General features: G+C 42.1%; 1 protein-coding gene across 1 annotated transcript in view; it reads left to right on the top strand.

The window, feature by feature from the left end:
• Positions 1–17,105, top strand: part of LOC145412519 (ankyrin repeat domain-containing protein 40-like) — a 52,004-nt gene extending 34,899 nt beyond the window's left edge. Inside the window, exons 4-6 of the mRNA XM_080282413.1 lie at positions 2,242–2,559; positions 12,389–12,536; positions 16,808–17,105. Of these exons, the coding sequence (XP_080138539.1) occupies positions 2,242–2,559; positions 12,389–12,536; positions 16,808–16,988 (647 nt within the window). The 3' untranslated portion in view covers positions 16,989–17,105. The remainder of the gene's footprint in view (positions 1–2,241; positions 2,560–12,388; positions 12,537–16,807) is intronic.
• Positions 17,106–17,322: the final 217 nt, after the last annotated feature.

Genomic DNA, 17,322 nt, shown 5'->3' with positions numbered 1-17,322 from the left:
GTTCAATCTGTACATGGATGGGGTAATAAAAGAGGTACAAGGTAGGGTAGTGGATGTTGGAGTGGCCCTGGTGAGAGAGGATAGTGTTTGGAAACTCCCTGTACTGTTGTTTGCAGATGATACTGTGTTGTTGAGTGAAGACGAAGGAGAGCTGCAAGGCTTGGTGGATGAGTTTGGGAGAGTGTGTAAGAAACGGAATCTAAAGGTGAATGTAGGGAAGAGTAAAGTGATGGTCTTTGAGATAGGTGAAGTTTGTGAATGTACAGCGAGGTTGGATGGTGAGGAATTGGAAAATTTGAGTACGTTTAAGTACTTGGGTAGTGTGATAAGTAAGGATGGAGGTTTGGAGGGTGAAGTGCTTGAAAGGGTACAGCAGGGAAGAAAGGTTGCTGTTTCTTTGAAAGCAGTGATAAAAAACACTGAAGTGAGCATAGAAGTGAAAAAGTTACTACATGACAGTATTGTGATACCAACTCTAACGTACGGAAGTGAAGCTTGGACATTGTTGGAAGGACACAAATCAAGAGTGAGAGCAGTGGAAATGAGTTATTTAAGAGGAGCCTGTGGAGTCACATGGAGAGACAGGCTGATGAATGAGGATATAAAGGAGCGTTGTGGTGTTGATGTGGATGTGATAGGAAGCGTTATGAGGAACACACTGAGGTGGTTTGGCCATGTGGAGAGGATGGAGGGTGAAAGACTGACAAAGAGAGTGTATGTGAGTGAGGTGGAGGGGGGAAGAGGGAGGGGGAGGCTGAGGATGAGATGGTGGGATTGGGTGGAGAGGTATATGAGAGAGGGGGGTGTGAGTTGGGAGCAGGGCAGTGAAATGGCGGGGGACAGGGCGACTTGGAGGCGATTTGTTTGTGGCCACCCCAAACGGGATTGAGGCGTCTGGCAATAGATAGATAGATGTAATATGATCTTTCCAAAACAAGTCCCGAGTGAATGAAACCCCAAGCATGTTCAAGGATGATGCTGGATTAAGCTGAATATTATTAAACATTAGTGGATACTGTTGTGGAAGATTTTGTCGGGTTGGTAGGTGTAAGAATTGAGTCTTTGATGCATTAAAAATGACAAGATTATTTTTACCCCAGTCAGAGATATGAGCCAAGTCAGAAATTAGGTGTGCCATAGCCTCGTCCCTTGTTTGTTGAAGTAACTGCTGAGATGGACGTTGTGGGAACCAAATGGAAAAGTGAAGGATGGAGTCATCAGCGTACGAGTGGATACGGTTAGATGCACAGCTTAGAAGGTCTATCTATCTATCTATTGCCAGATGCCTTCATCCCTTATACAGGGTGGCCACAAACAAACTGCCTTCACATCACCCTGTCCCCCACCATTTCACTGCCCTGCTTCCAATTCACCCCTCACCTCTCTCATATACCTCTCCACTCCATCCCTCCATCTCATCGTTGGCCTTCCCCTCCCTCTCTCCCCCTCCACCTCACTCACAAACACTCTCCTCATCAGTCTCTCGCTCTCCATTCTCTCCACACGGCCAAACCACCTGAGTATGTTTCTCTTAATGCTTCCTGTCACATCCACTTGCACAACACAAAGCTCCTTCATGTCCTCATTTGTCAGTCTTTCTCTCCATGTGACTCCACAGACCCATTTCAAATAACTCATTTCCACTGCTCTGACTCTTGTCTTGTGTCCCTCCAACAACATCCAAGCTTCACTTCCATACGTTAGAATTGGTATCACAATACTGGCATGTAATAAGTTTTTCACTTCCATGCTCACTTTCCTGTTTCTTATCACTGCCTTCAAGGAACCAGCAACCTTTATTCCTTGTTGTACCCTTTCAAGCACTTCACCCTCCAAACTTCCATCCCTACTCATCACACTCCCCATGTACTTAAACATACTCACATTTTCCACATCCTCATCATCCAACCTCACTGTACAGTCACTGACTTCATTTCTCTCGAAGACCATAACCTTACTTTTCCTTACATTCACCTTTAGATTCCGTTTCTTACACACTCAAACTCATCCACCAAGCCTTGCAGCTCTCCTTTGTCTTCACTTAACATCACAGTATCATCTGCAAACAACAGTATAGGGAGTTTCCAAACACTGCCTTCTCTATTTATGTTCATAGTTTATTTTCTGATAACTAGTTGTCCTTTGTATGTTTAACAGTAAGTGCTATACTCAGTTTTCCTGAATATTACAGTACCTGTCAGTGACAGGGAGTTGGTAGTAGAAATGGCTATCATCCTTCAGGTGCGGAAGCAGGTGGGAGTAATGACAGCACAACAGCAGCAGTAACTGGGGCCTCAGATAGCTTACCCATCACCCCAAACTATCTGGCAAACCCACCCATCAACTATAAGGTTCCACTGCCAGCCAGAAGTACACCAGTAGGGGTTACTGTAGCCAATGGTGTACCAGAGAGCAATGGTCATGCGACAGCTGGACCCAATGCATATCAACCGCTTGTAGGCAGCCAACCAAATCTTCCACCAAGCCACATCCCACTGCCAGGCCACCCCATTGCCCACTCAGGGCCCATGAATGATGCAGTAGCTAGGCTAAGTAAAGGTAAGACCTTCTAACCATGCTTTCATTGTAGCATTAAGTATATGATCCTTTCTCCCTCCCTTCCTTAACCTGTCTATTCCTTATATCCATTTCATACCCATCATTCCCTGCTGTGTTCAGAGCACTTATAAATGACCTGGCTATTTAAGACAGATATGTCTGACTGAATGAACCTGTCTGCAAAACATTGTCAGTAAGGGATCTTCCTCAAATGGTGTGGATTTCTAGTCTTTCTGTGAACTATATTCTGCATCTTGTGACTGTCCTGCTCTATGTGGATATGGTGAGTGATGCCCTAGGCCCTGATCAACAAACGGGATGAGAATAGTACTTTACATGAACTGATTTTAATAAGCTCACAGCTGTGACATGTAGTATATTGTACTGTATTAATGTTGCTCACAGAAAAAAAAAAAAAATGTTATTGCACACAAGAAGTGGCTCGAAGCAGCCATGACTGAGCCCAGAACTGACAGAAGTAGTTGTTGTGTCCATATATGATATCATTTTTTGTCGGTGGAGGGTCAGCACCCCTCCCCAGAAAACAACTAACTAAAAATACGAAAAAGGAGCCTCGGACCAGGAATGACCAACGGATGATGCCTAAGGATCGAACAAAGGACATGGTATGGATTGCGACTTGGAATTTAAGGGGTGTGAATGATGAGGTGAAAGAGAGAGAGAGATTTGTTCAGGTGCTTGAGGATGCAAAAGTGGATGTATGTGGAATAACTGAGACAAGTGGAGGGGTGAGACAGTGAGAGAATGGGAGTATGGATGGAGTATATGTGTGGGAGTAGGTGAGAATGAAAAGGCAAAAGAAGGAGTTTGTATTGTTGTGTGCAAGAGATGGAAGGAGAATGTAAGAGAGTATGGATCTGTCGGCTCAAGGTTTGTGCGAGCAAGATTGAAAGTTGGACTACAAATGTGGGCAGTTGCGTGTGTGTATGCACCAATGTAAGATCGTGCTAGTAGAATGAAAGAAGAGCTCAGGACAAATGTGGAAGTATGCATGGAAAAGTTTGGAAGGAATGGGAGGGTGTTTTTTATTGGAGATATGAATGGAAAAGTAGGGAATGTGACGATGGATGGAGTAGTTGGTGAGTGGGGTGTGCCTGCAGAAGTGGATGAGAATGGCAGTGCACTAGTGAACATCTGTACAGGGACGGGGTTATTGATAGCCAATACCCTCTTTAGACACAAAATGATCCACAGGTATACTTGGCAAGTTATGAGAAAGGAGGGTGGTGAACTGAATGAATGGAAGACAGTGATTGATTATGTGTGTGTAAATTATAGAATGAGAAGGCGTGTAGTGGATGCAAGAGCATACAGAGGCTGGGGAAGTGGACTTTCTGACCACCACTTGGCGGTGGTGAAAGTCAAGGTTCAAATGAAATGGAGGAGGAGGAGGAAAAGGGAAGGACAGGAGATAGCAGTCCATGCAAGGAAGGTAGAAAGGTTGCAAGAGGATGGAAAAAAGGCTGAATACAAGAGAGAAGTGGAGGAACTATTGGGTAAATATGATTTGGAGCTGATAGGGGACGTGGAAGGTGTGTTCAAGATATTCACAGAAGAAATCTGTGCAGCATTTGAGGTGTTGTGTGGGGCGAAGAGAAGACGAAAGCATGGCAAGGAACAGCATGGTGGAATGAAGAAGTGAGACAGGCTGTGGTACAAAAGAAGAAAGCACATAGTGAGTGGTTGAGAAGCAGGGGTGTGGAGGAAGTTGAGAGACTGAAGAGGGAGTTATATGTAGAGGGGAAGAGAGAGGTGAAAAGATTACCAAGAGAGAGTAAGAAGAGAGTGGATGAGGAATTTGGAAGGAATTTAAATGTAAAATGGAGGGAATGTAAGAATATGTTTTGGAAAGAGGTAAAGAGTCAGACAGGATGATAAAGAAGTAAATCAGGGAGTGAAAGATAAAAATTGTATATTGCTGGTGGAGAAAGGAGAAAAAGTGAGCAGGTGGAGAGAACACTCTAAGGAATTGTTGAACATAGAGAATGATTTTAATGTGAGTATAAGTGGGTGGGAGAAGGAAGGATTGTGAGAACTGAGGAAGGAATCAGTAGGATGGAAGTAGTGGAAGCAGTGAAGAAAGTCAAATTGAGGAAAGCCCCAGGAATTGATGGAGTGTGTAGTGAAATGCTGAAGTATGGGGGAGAGATAGTAGTTGAGTGGCTATGGACGATGTGCAGATTGGCCTGGGGGAAGGGTAGAGTCCCGGAGGATTGGAAATCAGGTATAATATTTTCCTTGTACAGAGGAAAAGTGCATGGTAATCATAGGAGCATTTGTCTTAGTGTAATGGGAAAATATGTGGTAGGATACTTACTGACCAAGTTGGGGAAATAACAGAGGAATTAGTTGGAGAAGAACAGGGAGGTTTTAGGAAGTGAAGAAGTTGTGTAGATCAGATATTCATTCTTAGGTCTTAAGTGGAAAAGTTGCAGGAGAAAGGAGAGAAGTTGTATGTGGCCTTTATGGATTTGGAGAAAGCATATGACAGGGTGGATAGACAAGGAATGTGGAAAGTATTAAAGATATATGGAGTAAATGGGAAGTTGTTTTATGCCATTTAGAGTATTTACGAGAGTGCTAAGGCCACAGTGCATGTGGATAGTGAACTGAGTGAATTTTTCTGTCTGATTGTTGGATTGAAAGAAATGTGTCATATCCTCATGGTTGTTCAGTCTGTATATGGATGGGGTTATAAAAGAATGTACAACGTAGGGCAGTGAATGTTGGAGTGACCCTTATAAGAGAGGACAGTGTTTGGAAACTCCCTGTGCTGTTGTTTGCAGATGATAGTGTATTGTCAAGTAAAGATGAAAGGGAACTGGAAGGCTTGGTGAGTGAGAGTGAATGTGTGTATAAAAAATGGTATCTAAAGATGAATGTAGGGAAGAGTAAAGTTATGGTCTTTGAGCGAAGTGAAGCAACTGAATGTACAGTGAGGCAGGATGAGGAGGAAAAGGAAAATGTGAGTGCATTTAAGTACTTGGATAGTGTGATGAGTATGGATGGAAGGTTAGAGGATGAAGTGCTTGAAAGGGTACAACAGGGAAGAAAGGTTGCTGGTTCGTTGAAAGCAGTGAGAAGGAATAGGGAAGTGAGCATGGAAGTAAAAAAGACACTGCATGACAGTATTGTGATACCGGCTCTAACGTCTGGAAGTGAAGCTTGGACCTTGTTGGAAGGACACAAGTTAAAAGTGAGAACAGTGGAAATGAGTTATTTGAGAGGAGCATGTGGAGTTACATGGAGAGACAGATTGACTAATGAATTAGTAAAGGAGCATTGTGGTGTGGATGTGGATGTGATAGAAAGCATTAGGAGAAATACATTGAGGTGGTTTGGCCATGTGGAGAGGATGGAGAGCGAGAGACTAACGAGGAGAGTATATGCGAGTGAGGTGGAAGGGGGGAGGGCGAGGATGAGCTGGAGGGATGGAGTGGAGAGGTATATGAAAGAGGGGGTTGTGAGCTGAGAGTGGGGCAGTGAAGTGGCATTGGACAGGGCAACATGGAGAAGATTTGTTTGTGGCCACCTCGTACAAGATTGAGGCGTCTGACAATAGACAGATAGTTTTTGTCGGCCTCGTAATAGTGAATAATTTTTTCATTAACCCCTTCTTTACTGAAAATGTGTTTTGATGTACCCCCGTACATTGCCATTAAACACCCGTGAAACACCGGAACCGCTACCGTGGTACACTGGTACACCCTCCAATGAATGGCAGCTTATGGGCCTCAGGGTAGCTCGGTAAGGCTGTTTCTGAGGACCTCATGTTAGCAACAGCTGTGTTTTGACAACAAATACTGTGACGAAGTTCTGATGAATTCTGACATCATAAGATACGTCATGACTGAGTTGTGGTGGTACCAATGGCTTGCTCACTCATCTGTGATGTAACCTCTTTTAGACCAATCATTATTTTATTTATAATTTATACTATAGATATTGTACTATATTCTGCTGACATACTGCAAAATTTACACCCCTTGGCCTGCCCGAGAGAGTCAGTTACTACGCATCTGACCACGAGAGAGGGTTTACAGGATATTTTTCTCTCATGGCGTCTCTGGGAGATTCCGATAGTGACGAGTTTATTCCTCATGAGGATACATATTTAGATGTATCAAATGATGATGCAGCAGTGTCTGATGTGTCGGTAGATGACTGTGATCCTGAAAATGATAGCAAAGTTGATGTAAGTGAGGAGGAGGAAATTAGTAGCGAGCTTAGTGATGCTGCACTCTCGGCAGCAAGTGGGTCAAGGTCACCATCACCATCACGTGTGTCCACACACTTCATGCTCAGCTTACAAGGTAAATAAATAAGCCATCCATCTGTGCAGGACATTTTTTTCAAACCAGTTTGTAAAGTAGTTACCTGGGTAACAGTGCTTTAGCATAAGATATGTAAACTTATATACCGTAATGATTTATTTTATAATATTTTTTTATGACCAACATCATGCTGGGTTTATGTGATCATCAGTATACAAACAAATAAAAAAGAGTGAATAGTTTCGACGTGGCAAAAAATATACACTACCCCTCACACTACTGGAGGGGGAGCTATCAGGTCGGTATGGGGGATAAACGTAATGTTTACATTGGGGGGAGGGGTCGGTAAAGAAGGGGTTAATCAAAAAAAGGAAAATAAAAAGTGGAAAAATTTGTGTAAATAGAGGGATTGATTAGTGAACCATTTTTTTGCAGGGACTTACTAAAATAACAGGAAAATTTCAGTGTAGCAGTGGAGCTGAAATCTGGAGTTAGAGTCATTAGATTTTTACCACTTCTGTCTCTGAGCTTGACTCCACCCAGGACAGCCCATTCCATGATTCTGAGTCCTAATTAACTTCACAACCTGCTTTGGTGTAGTGTACCTTAGTCAATAATATTAGGGCTGACAATTCACAATAACTTAAATGTTTTATTGGTACACAGAGAAGGAATGTGTTGCCTGAGAGTGTAATGATAACTGAAGTGAAAACAGTGTTGAAGAGGTTGAAGACTGGAAAGGTGTCTGTTGTTGATGAGCTACTGTACCGGGTGTGCTGTACAAAGGGATGCGAAAGTAGGGTGAAGAAATTAATGAAATATTTTTGGGAATTATGTCACTAAGCTTGAATAAGTAGATTTGTACTTGAAGGCTATCATTGTGCCTTTGTACAAAAGTAAAGATGATCGGAGTTAGTGCAACATGATTGTAGGATAAGCCTGCCTGATGTTGTTGTTCCAGGCTCATATGGATGTAAATCCCATGAACTGCAAACTGAAGCTGCAGTTCACCAGTCTTCTTTTGGGGGATAGAGAGGGACATTTGTAAAACTGAACAGGTAGTAGAGCAAATGAATGAGGATGGTTGTAGGGTATCTTTGACATTTATTGATATCGAAAATGCAAGGTGTCTGTGACAGTTATTGATATGGAAAGCTTATGACAAGGTGAATAGAGGAGGGTTGTGGAAGGTTTTACATATGTATGGTGTGATTGGGAAGCTGTTGCATGCCGAATAGTATTTGTATGACAGTAGTGAAGCATATGTAAGAGTGGGTAGATGTCTGATTAAGTGGTTATGTATAGCATCAGTGTTGAAGTAAGACATGGGTGTGTGATGCCTACATGATGGTAGGTTATGGGAGAGGTTAAGCCATGATTTGTGGAGAGAGGAATGGGGATAATAATGAGTGATGAAGGGTGGAGCTTCTCAAACCTAATATATGCAGACATTGCTGTGTTGCCTGCTAAGTGAACAGTAGCTTTGCAGATTTGATGTATTCCAGTGGTGCAATGCTGCAAGCTCATAATGAACAGTAACTGTAGAGGTTTGTGAATGTGTGTGGTCAACATATTTTAAATGTAAATGAAGATTTGGTAAAGTGATGTTTGTTGAGAGAGTGTCTGTGATCGTCATGTTTTGATAATAAATGGTGCTAAAGTAAAGTGATGGTTGTTGAGGAGTTGAGAGGTAGGAGGGAGGTGAGGTGTGACAATTGAAGTAGCGATAGAAAAGAGATAAAGATGCAGCAGTGAGGCAAAGAGATAGAGGTTGAAGGGAGTCAGTAAGAGGAGGAGAGTTAATGAGATGAAAAGGCTTAGACTCCACCCTATTGAGAAGAGCTGTATGTGGAGAGCCTCCCCACACGTGTGTTGTACTCCACACATGGGCGAATAAAATCCGTGTATAAAGTCAACAACTGTGCAGGAGTATAGAAGGTACAGAGTTGACTTAGCACACCTAATCGCTTGGAAGCAAATTTTACAAGAGATGTAATATGGTCTTTCCAAGATAAGTCCCGAGAGAATGAAACCCCAAGTATGTTTGAGGACGATGCAGGATTGAGCTGGATATTATAAAACATTAATGGGTATTCCTGTGGAAGATATTGTTGGGTTGATAGGTGTAAGAACTGAGTCTTTGATGCATTAAAAACAATGAGATTACCTTTACCCCCGTCAGAGACACGAGCCAAGTCAGACATTAAGTGTGCCATAACCTCATCCCTTGTTTGTTGATGTAACTTCTGAGATGGACTTTGCGGGAACCGAATGGAAAAGTGAACAGTGGAGTCATCAGCGTATGAGTGTATAGGGCTAGATGTACAGCTTAGAAGGTCATTGATGAATAAAAGGAAGAGGGTTGGTGATAGGACAGAGCCCTGAGGAACATCACTGTTGATAGATCTAGAAGAACAGTGGCCATTTACAACAGTAGCTATAGAACGACCAGAAAGGAAGTTACAGATGAAGGCACACATAGAAGGATAGAAACTGTATGAGGGCAGTTAGGAAAGTAAAGATTTATGCCAGACTCTATCGAAAGCCTTTGAGATGTCAAGTGCAGTGGCAAAGCTTTCACCAAAGTCCTGAAAGGAGGATGACCAGGAGTCTGAAAGGTAGTTTTATATATATATATATATACATATATATCCATCCATCCATCATCCAGTCCTATGTTGCCTCTGTGGGAGGCTGGGGCTAGGCAGTTGGTCCTGACATTTAAGATGAGAGTGACCAACCTCACTTATCCCTGAGTGGCATTACGTGAGCAGTAAACCCCAACCACCCCTGGGATATAAACCTGCACCGGCTCAATCCGACTGGAGCACAATAATTACCCACTAAACCACCAGGCGCCAAAATTTGGTTATATGGTTACCACCCAGCTTAGTAAATGGTATCCTGGTGTACAGGAAACCATTTGGCTTGTCACTCAGTGTAGAATCACCCATAGGCAGAAGGAAGAGGAAAGAATGAAGGAAAGATAGACAGAAGAGGGAATGTAAAGTCACCCGTAGGCAGAAGGACGAGGAAAGAATGAAGGAAAGAAAGATAGAAGAAGATGCAAGGAAAGAAAGATGGAGGAGAGGACAGGGCAGACATCCGAGAGCAGCACTACATTGAGTGAGTGGATGGTGAGCGCCCCCACTTACCACTATATATATATATATATATATATATATATATATATATATATATATATATATATGTATATATATAATAGAACGGAGGAAGGAAAAACAAATGAATAAAAAAATAATCCATACAGCAGATTACCGGTGTCGTCTATTCATAAAACATCTATAGCAGTTAGACTTGAGCAGCTGTGGGTTGAAATTTGGAGGGAAACAACTCTGGGGAAGCGAGTTCCAGAGAGATGCAGTCCGGGGAATAAAAGAATTCTGGTAGGCAGAAGTTCTGCAATATGGCTGAGTGACATTCCAGTCATGAGCACTACCAGATGCCCGTGTAGCTCGAGGGAAGGCACGGAGAGGCGGCACCATGGACGCAACTTCGTCTAAGCATTTGCCAAAAAAATATCTGTATAATAATGCAATGGAGGCAACATTCCTTTTTACTTGCAGGGGAGGTAGTTTATTTGTAATGGCAGGTTGGTTAATAATTCTGACAGCTTTGTTCTGAATTTTGTCTAGTTGTTTTAATGCAACCTCTCCACATCCATTCCACAAGGGTGAGCAATATTCAAGCTGAGAGCGCACATGACTCATATAGCTAACTGCTCATCAGCGAAGAAGTTTACAGACTCTGTACAATAATCCAAGTTTCTTTGAGGTGGTTTTAGGAAGTGATCTAACATGAGAGGTCCAGCTGAGGGCATTGTTAAGTGGGATGACAAGAAATTCAGTACTTTTGGAGATGGGAATATTAGTAGCACTGAAGGTTATGTACGAATCGGCAATATCTGTCTATTAGTAAATTGTATATATTTAGTTTTATTAGCATTAAAAGAGACAAGGTTGTTTTGTCCCCATTCACTGATCGTAGATAGGTCTTGATTTATGGAGATGGCTGTACTGAGTTGAGAGGTAGAGATATTAGACCTTGTAAATGGGTGTCTGAGTGTGAATGAACTATGTAGTGCTGAGTCATCTGCATATGAATGGATGGGATTGTAGGTGACAGATAAGAGATCATTAATATGAACCAGGAATAGGGTTGGCGCCAGAACTGACCCCTGCAGCACGCCTATGGGTGGAAATTGAAATATATATCATCTACTTTACTCTTCTTTTCCTGTCACTAAGATATGAAGAAATCAAAGGAACATAAGACGTTAGTCCATAGCAAGGGAGTTTGGACAGCAGGGAACGGTGCCATACTCTGTCGAAAGCATTAGAAATATCACAAGCTACTGCATGAGTTTCTCCATGTAGATCAATTGATGGATGGATGGTATGAGTTAGGAGATTGAGTAGGTGAGAAGATCGCCAGTGGAGTATCCATGACGGAATCCTTATTGATGATCAGAAAGAAGATTATGGTAGGAAAGATGCTTTAAAATTTTTCTGTTAAGATTAGACTCAAAAACTTGAGACACAGGATGTTAAAACAAGTGGGTGATAGTTGGGTGGTTGGGAATGGCCACCCTACTTTGGGACTGGCTGAGTGACAGGAAACTTCCAGCAAGAAGGAAGGGTACAAGTTGATAGACAAAGGAGAAAGAGTTTTCCTGGGCAGGACAGAAGCACAGTTCTTGAGGAAAGCAGTTTTCATTGAATCATCCTGTTGTATATAGTGGTATGCTTGTTTGTAGAAATTTGATTTGTGTATTGCCCTGGTGGTTGGTGAGGGCACTTACCATCCACTTGCACAATGTAGTGCTGCTCTCAGGTTACTGCCCTTTTCTTTCGTCCTTCCTTCTGCCTATATTTCCTTCATTCTTTCCTTTTCTTTCTCCCTTTGGGTGACTCTACACTGAATGACAAGCCAAATGGTTTCCTGTACACCAGAAAACCATTTACAGTGCTGGGTGGTAACTATATAAACAGATTATGGGGCCTGGTGGTTTAGTGGGTAATTAAGGTGCTCCCTGTGCAGGTTTATATCTAAGGGTTGGTTGGGGTTTATTGCTCACATAATGCCACTCAGGGATGAGTGATGCTGATCACTCTCATCTTAAATGTCAAGACCAACTTGCCTAGCCCTGGGCTCCTACGCTTCTTATGGGGTGACCTAGGAATGGATGATGGATGGATGGATTTATATGCTAGTGAGTACTGTAATAGCTGGTAAAAATGAGTAAGATATGATATATTAATGAAGTCACTTCAAGAATGAGGGACAGGATATACAACTGTACCATGAAGTATACCACTGAGGTGCATTAGTGTGTGTGTGTGTGTGTGTGTGTTCACAATTACTTTGCCAATGGCATTTCAGATCCTGTTCATAATCGTACTAACATTGTGTTGTAGCTACATCTCATGCATTCTTTGACATTGTTTTTCTCATTTTAGTTGAAGGCACACTCTTTGCATCTTTTTTTTCAATCTCTGGATGCTGCTGAACAGAGTTGGTACTCAAAGTGCGACTGGCCAGCACAGACGACCCAGACTTTATTGAGGTGGATCTCGAGAGGAGCCAGCTGAACTACTCTTACTTGCTGACTACTTGCTGCCGAGAGCTGGCAGTCAACCCTCAGCTTGTTGAGAGGATCAGGTAATAAAACTGCTGTTTGATTTTTCTGTCATATCTAGGTTTGGGTGAGCAGGAAAACTTCACTCTCTGCAGGGTATATGTCAACAATACTGTACTGTATTAGCAAACAGCAAAACTGCAGATAACTACTTTCTGTTTATCTGTTTATCATCTAATACTTTTTTTTCTGTCATCAGTGACTGGCTACTTAATCCAGACATTTAAAGCTAGAATGACCAGTTGCTGACTCCTGAGTGGCATTGTGTGAGGAATGAGCCCCAAACTCCTCTCAGATGTAAATCCTTATGGTCCACATCCATTGGAAGTTTCGTAACTCATTAAACCACCAGGCTTCTGCAGGATTATTTTTCCAATATAAATTCATGAATTAGAGGGATACATTATTTGATCACATTTTTTCATTGGTAAAGTGGTTCAGATATCCCTAAATAATACATACAGTACAGATATTTTGATAACAGTACGTATCAGCATAAATCACACACAAAAAGAAAGATATAAACAAGATTGAGAGAATACAAAGAACAGCAACCAAAATGGTCCCCAGTCTGGCAGATCTGTCATATGGAGAGAGGCTGGAAAAGCTGGATTTGCCTTCCTTAGAGGAAAGGAGAAAGAGAGGAGACATGATTGCAGTGTTCAGGACCATGGTGGGAGTAGATAAAATTGACCGAGAAGATCTGTTTTTATGGGATAAGAGAGCAACAAGAGGACACGGAATTAAATTGAAAAAGTCAAGCTGCTTGAAGGATATCAAGAAATATAGCTTTCCTTACAGGAGTATAGATTTATGGAATAGCCTGGACAAAGGGATCATCCAGTCTAAAAACTTAAACGAGTTTAAAGCTAAATTTGACACTGAGAAACAACGATGGGAACCCACGAGCATAGCATATTTTGTGTGTACCTCAATTAGGTATATTGGGTAAATACATAAGTATTTGGAACGACTTAGACAAAAAGGTGGTGCAGGAGGAAAACATTCATGTGTGTAAAAGTAAACTAGATAAATGTGGATATGGAGACAGGACAACACGAGCATCGCTCAATTCCTGTATACTACAAATAGGTAAATACAACTTGAATAAACTAGTAAGTCGGGTTAAAATTCATCCACACATCAACCAATCCTTTGTTGCTCCATGAAGAGTGTAGGGATCCAGGGCTAGGTTACCCAGCCCAGATGTTTAATGCAGGGAACTAGGTATTTGCTTTTGAGCAGTGGCAGATTGTGGGAAACATAAATTCCAACTTCATCCAGGATCACCTTTATGGATGACATCCATTTGAAGGCCTGTACCTATTAGGCTGTTAGATGTCCAAAGTAATTATCCATAAGGCTGAAGGAGTGTTTTTGTTTCCATGGCTGGAAGAATATTTTCGTCTCCAAGGCAGGAAGAATGTTTTCATCTCCAAGGCTGGAAGAAGTAAGTACTTGAGATGCAGACCTTGTAACAGTGGTGAAGAAGGCAGTTCTGACAGTGGTGAGGAAGGTAGCTGTGACAGTGGTGAGGAAGGTAGCTGTGACAGTGATTGAGAAGGCCACTTTTAATGATCAAGTGGGTTAGGAGTAGCTGCCTTGGTCTAGTAGATCTGAGCACATTCCATCATCTGAGAAGTCACATGTTTAATCGTGCCTTAAAGTCATTGGTTGATAGGAAGGGCATCGAGTCACAAAGTGTTACACACTCCAACAAATGTTATCTTAAATGGGGTTGCACTTTATCCCAGTACAGAGGAGAGTGTCTTGTGTAAAACTGTGTATCATAATACACAAGACAAGGCGCTCTCTCTCTCTCTCTCTCTCTCAATTTTTTTAAGTAAAAAATTACCACATCCCATGTGTATGAGTATTACTGGAGTACATCCAAAATCACACACACACACACACAAAAAGCCTGTGGTTTGCCTATGAAGTGGAGCCAAAACTTGAGGCTTGAATGGAGTGTCAGTAATGGTGTGGATGATGTCACTGGATGCTCTATTTATACTGGTTAATGGGGGCCACCTGTGTCCACTCACATCAGTGTGTTGCTACCTTCAGTTGCCTCTTCACTGAGTGACAAGCCAAATGGTTCTTGTAACCCAGGTTGTTGTTCCAGCTGGATGTGGCTCCAAGGGATGATTGGGGTTTTGCCTTTGTAATGCTGTTTGAATGAGCAAGTAGTCATTCTTACTTTGAATGTGTGTACTAAGCAGCCTAGCCTCAGGCTTTCTTTGCGCCTGATGAAGCAATTAACAGAATTGAGGATGAAAGGATGAAGAAAGGGGCATGTGTATGAATGTACAAATGGATTAGAAAATAAAGTGATGCTGCATCTTCAGAAGGGATTGGTTTTCAGTCACACACAATAATGTTGTGAATGGTCAAGCATGGTGATGTGAGCAAGAAACTGCACTATTCATGTCATTTTTCTCTGCAGTTTTTTGATGGAAATATCTGTAGGAAGTGAGAGTTATTTCTTGTACAACCCTCTGCCAACATTTAGTGGAGTTAGGGAGACACTTTGCAGACCCAGAAAGACAGAAAACCTCTCCCAAAGTTGCAGATTAAATGTCTGCTCTTTGGGGGCATCTTAGGAGAATCTCTCTTGAGTTTTCTACCCAGCCATGTGTGGATATGTTAATTTTTTTTTTTCCCCCCCTGGGTTCAGTAATATCCATTTATCCATCATGATTCAGCCATGGCCTTGTCGAATAATGCATTATTTTAGTGCCATACTAACCCCAACCCCACCACAGGGGGTATAGCCCATATAAACCTCTATAGTGTACAGGTCTCCCTGTCAGTATACAAAACCCATCTTGGTAGTGATTTTCTAGTGCCCACCTTTAGATGTTCATTACATAATTCTTACACAATGACTTTTATGTTATGTTGATTTGATTTTAATGATTAGAAATGCATTTTCTTTGTACATATTCCATCATATCCCTGTCTCATCCACATTGAATGCTTGTTCAGTTACGGTTCCTGATGCTGTTGAACAATCAATATGGCATCAGTGATCCCATTGTCTGGCGTAACTCAAACTTCATTTCATCATTATTCACTCTTCCTCTAATCATGCCTTCTAGAACTCTCTCTGTTACCTTCATTCTCTGGTCTAAAAGCAATAATTGCCAAAAATGGGGGAGGGGTATACACCCCCCCATGTGCTCACCTAAATCCATGCCTAGTAATTAAGCCAAGGATAAATATCAGTAAGCTTTGTCATGAGGGTCCAAAGTCCTTACACTGTAAGTATGCACATTCTGAAATAAGATGGATAACTTCAAAGTGTGGATTAAAATCAAGCATTTGAGATGGCAGGGGGAGGCCGAGGATGAGGTGGAGGGATGGAGTGGAGAGGTACAGTGTATGGAAGAGGGAGGTGTGAGCTGGGAGCAGGGCAGTGAAATGGCAGGGGAAAGGGCAACATGGAGGCGATTTGTTTGTGGCCACCCCTTACAGGATTAAGGCGTCTGGCAATAAATAGATACTGTACATAGGAAGCTTTCTCTAACACATTGAACACTTTCAAGTGAGGATACCTATAACTTCATTTCTTAATTTACGGATTGACACTGGACACATGATTTGCAGTGCACCTACCTGTCACTTGCTTGGTTAGTAAGTTGCCAGCATCTGTCATAAGGTGTCCTTGAAGTTGGCTCACTAACTTCGGGAGGTGATTCCTGTGCTAATTTTGATTGAAAAAATACTAAATGAACATGCGTCTAATTCCTAACCGTTACGGAACTACACTTAATTATGACCTTTTAGGCAAAAATTACCTCCCTTGAAATTTTCCCACTTGGACAGTAGGTCTTGGTGCCCCATCAATGGTTGGGATTTGAATCCATATTGCTATGGCATTTTTCGCCTAAAAGTAGCCCTAGAATCACATTCCCAAGTTAGTGCATTAAGTTGTGGGACATCCTCTGTAGTTAACTTTTTTCGGTGTATGGGGCAATTGGTTGGTTGACTGAATGAGTCAGGTACAGCAGAAATTCCGTAAATCAAGATTTGTCATAAATAGGTTTTTTGTTGCTGCTGCTGGTGTGGGGCAGCTTTACATGGTGGCACAGATAACTGGGAAATTGTTTGTTCAGACATCCCTCAGCAACCTACCAAGCCCCAGAAATGATGATGAACTGCAGGAAAAGGCCAGTGGATTCATGTGCAGATGAGCTTGGGGTCACAATGGTAACAACAGTTTTATGGACAGTATTGGTTCATGTTAATTATGGACCCTGAATCCTTACTTTACTCTCTCCCCATCCCTCAGGAAGCTACCCAATACTCGACTACGCAGTGATCGAGACTCCCAGAGGCTGACTGACTATACTGAGCTTGAGCTGGTCACGAAGGGACATGCCCGTCCTTCACCTAAAGGTGACGCCAACACCACTTCTAAAAATAACTACAAATCTATTCATGGTTTTAAGAATCAGACTATCTTATACTAGCAAGAGACATTTCTCGTGTCTGGTGAACAAGTACTGTATTTGTAAATCATAATCATGCAGTCAGTAATGATAATAATATGCTAGTGATATTTTTTACATTGAGAAGGTAGTTTTTGAAGTAGTACTGTATTTATGATGTACAGTAATCCCTCCACTATCCGACGTAATAGAGCCAAAGGCATGTCCGGAAAGTGGCCCTGTCCGGACAGTGGGCACCAGCCTCCTGGACTTGTACTTATGGACCCTAATTCAGAAAAACACCTATACAACTCCCTCTGGACATGCATAGCACCTATTTAAGACCCAAATCACACCAGTAAGGGACATAAAAGAC

This window comes from Coenobita brevimanus, chromosome 93, assembly GCF_032717465.1.
Source record: "Coenobita brevimanus isolate Jiangsu-jjx chromosome 93, ASM3271746v2, whole genome shotgun sequence".
Classification (NCBI taxonomy): Eukaryota; Metazoa; Arthropoda; class Malacostraca; order Decapoda; family Coenobitidae; genus Coenobita; species Coenobita brevimanus.
The sequence above is the reverse complement of the archived record's forward strand: the minus strand, read 5'-3'. Positions and strand labels throughout refer to the sequence as shown.